At 51.1% G+C, this 12,799-nt stretch overlaps 1 protein-coding gene across 3 annotated transcripts in view; it reads right to left on the bottom strand.

Moving 5' to 3' along the window:
- TLN1 (talin 1) overlaps positions 1-12,799 on the bottom strand; it is a 111,927-nt gene that overhangs the window by 15,569 nt on the left and 83,559 nt on the right. For all 3 annotated transcript variants that reach the window (XM_069745550.1, XM_069745561.1, XM_069745556.1), the window contains 7 exons: positions 10,729-10,822; positions 6,300-6,389; positions 2,084-2,206; positions 1,690-1,833; positions 1,453-1,614; positions 1,230-1,370; positions 970-1,151 (listed from right to left, as the gene is read on the bottom strand). In XM_069745550.1, coding sequence (XP_069601651.1) covers positions 970-1,151; positions 1,230-1,370; positions 1,453-1,614; positions 1,690-1,833; positions 2,084-2,206; positions 6,300-6,389; positions 10,729-10,822 — 936 coding nt within the window. The remainder of the gene's footprint in view (positions 1-969; positions 1,152-1,229; positions 1,371-1,452; positions 1,615-1,689; positions 1,834-2,083; positions 2,207-6,299; positions 6,390-10,728; positions 10,823-12,799) is intronic.

Raw genomic sequence — 12,799 nt, 5'->3', positions numbered from 1 at the left:
CTGCTTCTCCTGCAGATCCTTCTACCACTCCTCCGCTTTCTGCTTCTCCCACAGCTCCACGTCCTCCTGCCGATGCTCCCCCTGCCTATCCCCTCACCGTCACACAGCAGCTGCTTCTCCTGCGGATCCTCCTACCACTCCTCCGCTTTCTGCTTCTCCCTCGGCTCCACGCCCTCCTGCCAATGCTCCCCCTGCCTATCCCCTCACCACCACACAGCAGCTGCTTCTCCTGCGGATCCTCCTACCACTCCTCCGCTTTCTGCTTCTCCCGCAGCTCCACGTCCTCCTGCCGATGCTCCCCCTGCCTATCCCCTCACCGCCACACAGCAGCTGCTTCTCCTGCGGATCCTCCTACCACTCCTCCGCTTTCTGCTTCTCCCTCAGCTCCACGCCCTCCTGCCGATGCTCCCCCTGCCTATCCCCTCACCACCACACAGCAGCTGCTTCTCCTGCGGATCCTCCTACCACTCCTCCGCTTTCTGCTTCTCCCGCAGCTCCACGTCCTCCTGCCGATGCTCCCCCTGCCTATCCCCTCACCGCCACACAGCAGATTCTTCTCCTGCTGATCCTCCTACCACTCCTCCTCTTTCTGCTTCTCCCGCAGCTCCACGTCCTCCTGCCGATGCTCCCCTGCTTATCCCCTCACCACCACACAGCAGATTCTTCTCCTGCGGATCCTCCTACCACTCCTCCGCTTTCTGCTTCTCCCGCAGCTCCACGTCCTCCTGCCGATGCTCCCCCTGCCTATCCCCTCACCGCCACACAGCAGATTCTTCTCCTGCTGATCCTCCTACCACTCCTCCTCTTTCTGCTTCTCCCGCAGCTCCACGTCCTCTTGCCGATGCTCCCCTGCTTATCCCCTCACCACCACACAGCAGATTCTTCTCCTGCGGATCCTCCCATCGCTTCGTCACCTGCTGCTCCTCCTTCCCCTGCAGATCTCCCGCCACGCCAGTCCCAACCACTCACCTCATGTTAGTAATCAGCTTCTTGATGGAGTCGGACACGGTACGGGAGTGTCCGGCCAGTACCGACCACTGCGGGGGGTCCTTAGGATTGGCAGCCAGCGAGCGTGCCGTCTGGATGAGGCCGGAGGAGCTTTCCAGCATGGTCTTTGCTGAGCTGATGATCGGCTCCATTGCATGGAGACCCTGAAACACAGAATAAGAGTGAGATGAATACAACAGGGCGAGCGGAAGATGCTGCTCTCCATGGCTCCATGTGCCCACCTCTGGGGAGATCTGTGCCGGCACACTGGCAAACTCTGGATTAGAGGCGAAGGCAGTTAGGTTCTCCACGGCCTGGATTAGGGGCACAGTGGCATCACGGCATTTCACCCGATTCTCATTATTAAATGCTCCGTCCAAGGCCTGAAACAAAAGAGGTGATACTGATCTGCTCTGTGCCAACCAGGCTCTGCCCACGCAAGGTATATATCGACTGTGACCACACCTTGATGGTCTTCACTAGGTTGGCAGTGCTATTCGCCACCTCTTTGGCTGACTGCACGAACTGCCTCTTGGCCACAGGATTGGAGGTGTGCGTGGATGCCAGACGGCAAGCATTGCACAGGGCAGATGTGTGTTTGGCCACAATGGTGGCAGCTGACAGCACCTATGGAAGAAGAACATAACACATGAGAGCACCATGGGGGCATCAGGTGCGTTCCTCACCACCCCAGCTACCCACCTGTGACTGCGTGCAGGCTGGGTCTCCCAGGTTCTGGCACGCCATCTGGATAGCTTGATTGGCCCGAGCAAACTGAGTGGGATCCACCAAACCTTGCTGACCGGCACGGCTGCTGGGATCCGACACCCCAACAAGGTAGGCGGCCTGAGTGCGAGAACAGGCATGGACTAGTAATGCACCCACCAGGCACCTGAGCAGCGGCATCCGAGACACCACACATTCAGACTACCTACCTGAGCGGCAGCCTCAGACACACCACACATCCCAACCACGCACCTAACCAAGGCCTGTGTCACACCAATGTAATCAATTACTTGGGCCACGACCTCATGCCACATATTCCGACCATGTGTCAGAGCTGCAGCATCAGTCACACCACATTCTGACCACGTACCTGAGCCGCGGCTTCAGTTAGACCACATAGGGCTTTTGAGGCGATGCCGACAGATTCCCCAAACTCAGGTAGGTTACTGGTTTTGGCGTGCTGAGAGATTCCGGCCATCGATTCACCCAGAACCTGAGAAGGGAAACGGAATTATCAGACGCAAATGTACACACGGTGACAATGCCTGTGGTACGTGGACCCCTGGGGTGCTATGGCTGTGATACGGGATCTCCTGGGGGTGTTATGGCTGTAATACAGGAACCACTGGGGGTGCAATGGCTGTGATACGTGAACTCCCGGGGGTGTTATGGCTGTGATACGGGAACTCCCGGGGGTGTTATGGCTGTGTTACGTGATCTCCTGGGGGTGCTATGGCTGTGGTACAGGAACCACTGGGGGTTGCTATGGCTGTGATACGTGAACTCCCGGGGGTGTTATGGCTGTGGTACAGGAACCACTGGGGGTGCTATGGCTGTGATACGTGAACTTCTGGGGGTGCTATGGCTGTGATAAGTGAACTCCCGGGGGTGCCACGGCTGTGATAGCTGGACCCCTGGGGGTGCTATGGCTGTGATACGGGAACTCCCGGGGGTGCTATGGCTGTGATACGGGAACCACTGGAGGTGCTATGGCTGTGATACGGGAACTCCCGGGGGTGCTATGGCTGTGATACGGGAACCACTGGAGGTGCTATGGCTGTGATACGGGAACCACTGGGGGTGCTACGGCTGTGATACGGGAACTCCCGGGGGTGCTACGGCTGTGATACGGGAACTCCCGGGGGGTGCTATGGCTGTGGTATGTGACCTCCCGGGGGTGCTATGGCTGTGATACGGGAACTCCCGGGGGGCTGTGATACAGGAACCTCTGGGGGTGCTATGGCTGTGATACGGGAACCACTGGGGGTGCTACGGCTGTGATACGGGAACTCCCGGGGGGTGCTACGGCTGTGATACGGGAACTCCCGGGGGGTGCTATGGCTGTGGTACGTGACCTCCCGGGGGTGCTATGGCTGTGATACGGGAACTCCCGGGGGGCTGTGATACAGGAACCTCTGGGGGTGCTATGGCTGTGATACGGGAACTCCCGGGGGGTGCTATGGCTGTGGTACGTGACCTCCCGGGGGTGCTATGGCTGTGATACGGGATCTCCCGGGGGTGTTATGGCTGTGATACGGGAACCACTGGGGGCGCTATGGCTGTGGTACGTGATCTCCTGGGGGTGTTATGGCTGTGATACGGGAACTCCCGGGGGTGTTATGGCTGTGATACAGGAACCACTGGGGTGCTATGGCTGTGATACGTGAACTCCCGGGGGTGTTATGGCTGTGATACGGGAACCACTGGGGGTGCTACGGCTGTGGTACGTGATCTCCTGGGGCTGCTATGGCTGTGATACGGGAACTCCCGGGGGTGCCACGGCTGTGATAAGTGACCTCCCGGGGGTGCTATGGCTGTGATAAGTGACCTCCCGGGGGTGTTATGGCTGTGATACGGGAACTCCCGGGGGTGCTATGGCTGTGTTACGTGATCTCCTGGGGGTGCTATGGCTGTGGTACAGGAACCACTGGGGGTTGCTATGGCTGTGATAAGTGAACTCCCGGGGGTGCTATGGCTGTGATACGGGAACCACTGGGGGTGCTATGGCTGTGATACGGGAACTCCCGGGGGTGCTATGGCTGTGATACGGGAACTCCCGGGGGTGCTATGGCTGTGATACGGGAACTTCTGGGGGTGCTATGGCTGTGATAAGTGAACTCCCGGGGGTGCCACGGCTGTGATAGCTGGACCCCTGGGGGTGCTATGGCTGTGATACGGGAACCACTGGGGGTGCTATGGCTGTGATACGGGAACTCCCGGGGGTGCTATGGCTGTGATACGGGAACCACTGGAGGTGCTATGGCTGTGATACGGGAACCACTGGGGGTGCTATGGCTGTGATACGGGAACCACTGGGGGTGCTACGGCTGTGATACGGGAACTCCCGGGGGGTGCTATGGCTGTGGTACGTGACCTCCCGGGGGTGCTATGGCTGTGATACGGGAACTCCCGGGGGGCTGTGATACAGGAACCTCTGGGGGTGCTATGGCTGTGATACGGGATCTCCCGGGGGTGTTATGGCTGTGATACGGGAACCACTGGGGGCGCTATGGCTGTGGTACGTGATCTCCTGGGGGTGCTATGGCTGTGATACGGGAACTCCCGGGGGTGTTATGGCTGTGATACAGGAACCACTGGGAGTGCTATGGCTGTGATACGTGAACTCCCGGGGGTGTTATGGCTGTGATACGGGAACCACTGGGGGTGCTACGGCTGTGGTACGTGATCTCCTGGGGCTGCTATGGCTGTGATACGGGAACTCCCGGGGGTGCCACGGCTGTGATAAGTGACCTCCTGGGGGTGCCACGGCTGTGATAAGTGACCTCCCGGGGGTGCTATGGCTGTGATAAGTGACCTCCCGGGGGTGCTATGGCTGTGATACGGGAACTCCCGGGGGTGCTATGGCTGTGATAAGTGACCTCCCGGGGGTGCCACGGCTGTGATAAGTGACCTCCCGGGGGTGCTATGGCTGTGATAAGTGACCTCCCGGGGGTGCTATGGCTGTGATAAGTGACCTCCCGGGGGTGCCACGGCTGTGATACGTGATCTCCCGGGGGTGCCACGGCTGTGATACGTGATCTCCTGGGGGTGCTATGGCTGTGATAAGTGACCTCCTGGGGGTGCCACGGCTGTGATACGTGATCTCCTGGGGGTGCTATGGCTGTGATAAGTGACCTCCCGGGGGTGCCACAGCTGTGATACGTGATCTCCTGGGGGCGCTATGGCTGTGATACGTGAACTCCCGGGGGTGCTATGGCTGTGATATGGGAACTCCAAGGGGCTGTAGTGAAATATGTATAGATCTATATGTGTGCAGTGAACTATGTATAGGTTTATTGTGTGACTAGTAATAATTGAACATCTGTCCTGAAGGCTGCAGGTCTCACCCAGGTGTTAATATGTATTATCATGAGACAGCAGACTTTTGTCTCCAATCTCGCCAGGGGGCCTAGCTAGGACCAGGAAAGAGAGGAACTGCTTCACACCTACGGCTCTTTGGAAGAGAGATGTCAATTACAGCCTGACACTATCTGTGGGAAGCTTTACACAAAGAATCTCAGAGAAAATAATATATTCATTGGGGGCGCGGCCGTGGTCCAATCAAAAACAAGCAATTAGAATATCAACTTGAGGGGCTGGTCTAGAAATCTGACCTCCAGGGTGAATCTATAAATTAGGCATGTATACATTCAAAATTGTTCACATGTGAGGGCAGTCTGGGAAGCTGATGTGTTCCAGTCCATATTCACCCCCCCCCCTACCAGGGAGAAGAAAGCAGGCTACAAAGTTAGCTATTTTCTGTAAGTTTTCTCCTGTTTATTTTATACTGTTTTGCATACCTGTATGTCTTTTTATTACCATATTTTTACATCTTTTTCCTTACTGTAAGCACTGTGCTTTTTGTATTAAAGCATAAAACTTTAACAAGTTAAACCTTGAATGTTCTAAAAGAATCCATAGCCTAAGGTGTGTGAGCCTTATGAGTGGTAGACAGTATTAGTAATAAATGAAGGACTCATCGCCCGTGTATTCGGTGAGTCGTGGCAGCGTGTATGATCGGGTGTGTGGCCTGGGTCGGTGTGTGATTTATGCTCCCATCACAGCATAGGACAGAGGTTGAATGCTGGACTGAGAGTGGGGAGATAGATTAACCCTTGCAGGCACACCCCAAGTCACGTGCTGAGAGCGGATACCTGACGAATTAGTGACAGCACGGAGGGATCCGTGACATATACGTGAACTCCAGGGGCTGCTATGGCTGTGATACGGTAACTCCACGAGGGCTATAGCTGTTGTACGGGAACTCCAGGGGGACTATGGCTGTAATACGTGATGTCCAGGGGGTGCTACGGCTGTGGTGCGTGAACTCCCAGAGGGATATGGCTGTGTATATTAACGCCTGAGGAGCGATGGCTGTGTAAGAGGACCCTTTGGGAGCAATGGCTGTGGAGCGTGGAACCCCATTGAGAGTTGGCTGTATATGTGGACCTCCGGGGAGAGATGCCTGTGTACGTGGACCCCCTGGGAGAGATGGCTGTGTACATGAACCTCCTGGGAGCAATGGCTGTGGAGCGTGGACCCCCAGGGAGAAATGGCGGTGTTTGTGGACCTTCATTATAAATTACCTTAGAGTTTTCCATGACACTGTCCAGGCAGTGGAAGTAGGACTGGTCGTTCACAGGCTCGGTAGGGTTCTGCAGCAGCTCTCGTACCGTCTGTAACAGAAAGTGAGGTTAGTTATTGGGGTTCTCCCTGCAAACAACATGATGAAGGTTGTCATGTGCCTAGGTTCTAACCCCTGAGCCTGTGCTTTGTGGTCGGCTTCCCTGTCCGCCAAGCACAGCAGATTCACCTTTTCTGCGGGTGCTTGGTTTCTGTTTCCCCTGCAGCATGTTTTTCAGGGTACCAGGTGTTTTCATTTACTCATTTCTCTGCCCTATCACCTTTCAGGTGCGGCTTTATATACTTTCCCTCTGCTGGTATTTTTTCCGGGTGATAAGTCTCTTTTTGACATCCAGCCATACTACTGTAGTTTAAGCCTCCTGTCAGTGAAAGTTCAGCTAGGGTTTATCTCCTTGCAGTTTATGTTCTTTATTCTACACCTATCTTGTTTCTTTTTAGGAAGTAGGTGATGTATTTTATAACAGTACATACTAAATCCTTTATTTTGTATTCCGTGGCTTGTTTTATGCCCTCTGGAACCTTTTCTCTTTCAGCACACTTTCCCTTCTGTAGGTAATTTGCACTCTGCTTTGTCTTCCGGTACTTTAGGAGGAACGTGAAGCGCTCAACGACCTTTCAAGCAGCATACGTCTGAGTTGCCATTGTCTAGTCTGTGGTTACGGCTATCTCAGCTCAAGCAGGAACCACTAGGGACTGTGGGGTCAGGATCTCTAATCTGTACAGGAACAGTTACAGTCTTTAGGGCGTCACCTTGGTCTGCGAGTGAGTTACTACACTATCATATCATCATCACCAGCCCACAACATTTTTTGTGTGTGGAGAAGCCATCATGGACGCTGTAGACACCCTGATCACACAATTGTGGTCCTGGTCTTTGCAGGTGGCAGACATCAAGCGGTAACAACCGCATGTATTATCCTCCGATACGCAGGTTCTACTCCACCCAAAAGTCTTTGGAGCCCAAGGTGAATTTACCGGATTGTTTCAACGTGGACCGAAGTAAGTTTTCCCATATATGTTGTTTTTTCGTCTCCATCCTGCCTCATCCGGAAGAGTCAAAGCAAGGGGCATAAAACCTTATATGTGTTCTCTAAGGTGATGAAGTGCATGACTCTGTTGGCCGGACAGCCTGGTCCCTGCAGCCTGGAGAGCGGTTTCAGGTCCTTTTGTTGGCTTGAAAGGATGTGTATCTGTATGTTTGTAAGTGCAGAGATTTTGCCAGGTCTAAAGCCTCTCGCCAGGCACCGGCAGGGTTTCTTTTGCCTAACAAGGTTGGCTGAAGCTTGGACTCATTTGTCCATGGATTTCCTCACGGATTTGCCCAATACTGGCGGCAATACTATAACATGGGTGTTGGTGGACCGTTTCTGCAAGATGGTTCCTCTAATAAAATTGCCTATGGCTAAGAGTTTACCTACTGTCTTTATCTCTCTCGTCTGTAATTTTTATCGTAGCTACACATTACCGGTGAGAGACAGAATCTTTAAAAAAGTCCAGAAAATCAAATTGTAGGATTTTTTTTTGCATAATTAATTTGCATTTTATTGCGTGAAATAAGTATTTGATACATTAGAAAAACAGAACTTAATATTTGGTGCAGAAACCTTTGTAATTACCGAGGTCAGATGTTTCCTGTAGATCTTGACCAGGTTTGCACATACTGCAGCAGGGATATTGGCCCCCTCCTCCATACAGATCTGCTCCAGATCTTTCAGGTTTCGGGGCTGTCGCTGGGCACCATGGAGTTTTAGCTGCCTCCAAAGATTTCTATTGGGTTCAGGTCTGGAGACTGGGAGGCTACTACAGGACCTTGAAATGCTTCTTACAGTGACACTCCTTAGTTGCCCTGGCTGTGTGTTTTGGGTCATTGTCATGCTGGAAGACCCAGCCACGACCCATCTTCAATGCTCTTACTGATGGAAGGAGGCTGTTGCCCAAAATCTCAAGACACATGACCCCATCCATCCTCCCTTCAATACGGTGCAGTCGTCCGATCTCCGCAGACATCCGGTCTTGCAGAACAACACACCCGAAGTATGAGATTCCCCCACTATGCTTCACAGTTGGGACAGTGTTCTTGGGGTTGTACTCATCCTTCTTCCAACCAAACACAGGGAGTGGAGTTGATACCAAAAAGTTCTATTTTGGTCTCATCTGATCACATGACCTTTTCCCACGCCTCCTCTGGATCATCCGGATGGTTGTTCTGGCGTCAGCAGGGGGACCTTGCGTGCCCTGCAGGATTTTAATCCATGATGGCGTAGTGTGTTACTAACGGTAATGTTTGAGACTGTGACCCCAGCTCTCTTCAGGGCATTTACCAGGTCCTCTCCTGTGTAGTTCTTGGCTGATTCCTGACCTTTCTCAGAATACTCCTTACCCAACAAGGCGAGATCTTGCATGGAGCCCCAGACCGAGGAAGATTGTCAGTCATCTTGTGTTTCTTCCACTTTCTAATAATTGCTCCAACAGTTGTTGCCTTCTCACCAAGCTGCTTGCCTTTTGTCTTGTAGCCCATCACAGCCTTGTGCAGGTCTACAATTTAGTCCCTGGTGTCCTTATTCAACTCTTTGGTCTTGGCCATGGTGCAGAGGTTGGAGTGTAATTGAGAGCGTGGACAGGTGTCTTTTATACAGGTAACGAGGTCAAACAGGTGCAATTAATCCAGGTAATGAGTGCAGAGTAGGAGGCTTGCTATAGATAAACTAACAGGTCTGTGAGAGGCAGAATTCTTGCTGGTTGGACGGTGATCAAATACTTATTTCATGCAATAAAATGCAAATTAATTAAGTAAAAATCCTACAATGTGATTTTCTGGTTTTTATTTTTAGATTCTGTCTTTCACAGATGAAGTGTTCCTACGATAAAAATTACAGACCCTCCATTGTTTGTGGGTGGGAAAACTGCAAAATCAGCAGCTCATCAGATACTTCTTGTCCCCACTGTCCATGGTGTCCCTAAAGACATTATTTCCTATAGAGGGGTTCGGTTCATGGCTAGCGTTTGTCATTGATTTTGCTCAAGCTTAGGACTTAAGCTTTTGTTCTCAGACAGAGAATGAGCCAAGAATTCGAACAATATTTAAGATATTTGGTTTCATCTATTTATGAGGATGGGTAGGAGATCGCACTCAATAACCGCGCCTCTACTGCTACAGATACCTCGCCTTTTTTGTTGTGGGGGTTTTCATTGTTTTTGGTAATTTTTATGGTTTACAGTCTGTGGTCCTAGAAGAGGAAAAATATTCTTTTTGTTTGATTAAGGTCTAGAGAGAAGTTGAAAAAGGTTTTTTGATAACTTGCAATCAGAGCTAGAGAACTGCAAGCTGCAGACATAGGTGGGACAGTGTTTAAGCTGGAGGATTCTGTTTGGCTATGCTCAAAACATCTTTGTCTTAAAGTTCTGTCAACGAAATTGCTCCTACATTTGTTGGTCCATATAAGATAACTAAGATGTTTAATCCTGTGACACTGAAGCTCCTACTCGTGGTTGCGTAGGTTGAGGGGATGCCTGGTCCTCAGGACATCACTGCGGTTGACTTGGAAGAGGACAAGGAGAAGGAGGTGGAAGGAGTTTTGGGTTCCCGACGTGTCAGACATGGACTGCAATAGCTCGTTAAATGTATGAGTTTCGTTCCGGAGGATAATTCTTGGGTTGAAGTGGAATATTTGCATTTGGATCGCCTAGTGATGGTGTTCTGTCAGAAGTTGGGGATCTCAGTGGCCTCTTGTAGAAAGAGGGTAATGTCAGAAGTCTGCGTTCTACCTGTGTTTGTGGTCGGTTTTTCGGCCAAGAACAGCAGATTCACCATTTCTCCGGGTGCTTAGTTTCTGTTATCTCTGCTGCAGTCTTTTCAGGGTACAAGGTGTTTTCATTTACTCATTTCTTGGCCCCATCACCTTTCGGGTGCGGCTTTACTTTCCCCCTGCTGGTAATAGTCTCTTTTTGATGTAAAGTCATACTGCTGTGTCTTCTTAAGAAGTAGGCGGTTTATTTTCTAACGGTACATACGAAATCCTTTTTTGTATTCCGTGGTTTGTTTTATGCCCTCTGGAACGTTTTCTATTTCAGCACACTTTCCCTTCTGTAGGTAATTTGCACTCTGCTCTGCCCTCCAGGTCTTTAGGAGGAACGAGAAGCACTCGAAGGCCTTTCATGCAGCATAGGTCGGATTGCCATCGTCCTGCCCTAGCCACAGACGCTCTCAGCTCACGCCGTTACCACTGGGGACTGCGGGGTCAGGAGCTGTAGTCTGTACAGGGACCATCAGAGTCGGCTGCAGTCTTTACAGTGTTATCTTTGTCCTCGAGTGCGTCACTATACTATTATAACGTAGGGTTTTCCCTGCAGATAACAGCTGTGAGTAGTTACCTCCAGCTCCCGCAGGGCGTTGTCACACTCCTTCTGGCCCGGCGCCTGCTGCGTGCACACGGTGATCAGCTGATTGATGCTGTCAGTCACTGCCCTGAGGAGACACCAGAGTCATATACACAGGGTGAAGGGAGAAGCACACTACAGTATGTACAGTTATACTCCATCCACACAGAGGCAGCACTATGCTATACACGGTTATATCCCACTTACACAAAGGCCACACTACGCTAGACAGTTATCCACCCACACAGAGGCAGCACTGTGCTATATACAGTTATACTGCACCCACACCATGGCGGATCTGTGCTATATACAGTTATACTCCACCCACACCATGGCGGCACTGCACTACATGCCATCATATTCTGCTTACACAGAAGCGGAACTATGCTCCACCCACACCAGGGCGGCACTCTGCTATATACAGTTATACTCCACCCACACCATGGCGGATCTGTGCTATATACAGTTATACTCCACCCACTCCAGGGCGGATCTGTGCTATATACGGTTATACTCCACCCACACCACGGCGGCACTCTGCTATATACGGTTATACTCCACCCACTCCAGGGCGGATCTGTGCTATATACGGTTATACTCCACCTACACCATGGCGGATCTGTGCTATATATGGCTATACTCCACCCACACCATGGCGGATCTGTGCTATATACGGTTATACTCCACCTACACCATGGCGGATCTGTGCTATATACGGTTATACTCCACCCACACAGAGGCAGCACAGCGCTATATACTGTTATACTCCACCCACACCATGGCGGATCTGTGCTATATACGGTTATACTCCACCCACTCCAGGGCGGCACTCTGCTATATACTGTTATACTCCACCCACACCATGGCGGATCTGTGCTATATACGGTTATACTCCACCCACTCCAGGGCGGCACTCTGCTATATATGGTTATACTCCTGCCACACCATGGCGGATCTGTGCTATATACGGTTATACTCCCTCAACCTACTGTCTCCTTCCCCATAATCCTGCAGAATGTAAGCCCGCAAGCGCAGGGTCCTCGCCCCTCTGTATCAGTCCGTCATTGTTAGTTTGTTTACTGTATGTGATATTTGTAACTTGTATGTAACCCCTTCTCATGTACAGCACCATGGAATCAATGGTGCTATATAAATAAATAATAATAATAATAATAATAATAAAATACTCCACCCACACCATGGCGGCACTCTGCTATATACGGTTTTACGCTCCTCCCACACCATGGCGGATCTGTGCTATATACGGTTATACTCCACCCACACCATGGCGGCACTGCACTACATGCTATCATATTCTGCTTACACAGAAGCGGAACTATGCTCCACCCACACCAGGGCGGCACTCTGCTATATACGGTTATACTCCACCCACACCATGGCGGCTCTGTGCTATATACAGTTATACTCCACCAACACGGAAGCGGCTCTGTGCTATATACAGTTATACTCCACCAACACGGAAGCGGCTCTGTGCTATATACAGTTATACTCCACCCACACTAGGGTGTGCACTCTGCTATATATGGTTATACTCCACCCACACAGAGGCAGCACTGTGCTAGATACAGTTATACTGCACCCACACTGTGGCGCCACTGCACTACATGCCATCATATTCTGCTTACACAGAAGCGGAACTATGCTCCACCCACACCAGGGCGGCACTCTGCTATATATAGTTATACTCCACCCACACAGAGGCAGCACAGAGCTATATACTGTTATACTTCACCCACACCGTGTAAGCACTGTGCCATATATCGTTATACTCCACCCACACCAAGGCGGAACTACGTTATATACTGTGGTGAAATATGTGTGTGTATATATATATATATATATATATATATATATATATATATATATATATATATATATATATATATGTGTGTAGGGACATATGTCTAGGGTTATATGTGTGACTAGTGATAATGTAACATCTGTCCTGAAGGCAAGTCGCACCTAGGTGTTAATAGGTACTTCCTTGGGACTAGTAGAAACTGTGTCTCCATATCTCACCAGGAGGTCTAGCTAGGGCCAAGAA

Source organism: Ranitomeya imitator, chromosome 1 (assembly GCF_032444005.1).
Source record: "Ranitomeya imitator isolate aRanImi1 chromosome 1, aRanImi1.pri, whole genome shotgun sequence".
Taxonomy (NCBI): Eukaryota; Metazoa; Chordata; class Amphibia; order Anura; family Dendrobatidae; genus Ranitomeya; species Ranitomeya imitator.
This window is presented reverse-complemented; position numbering and strand designations above follow the sequence as displayed.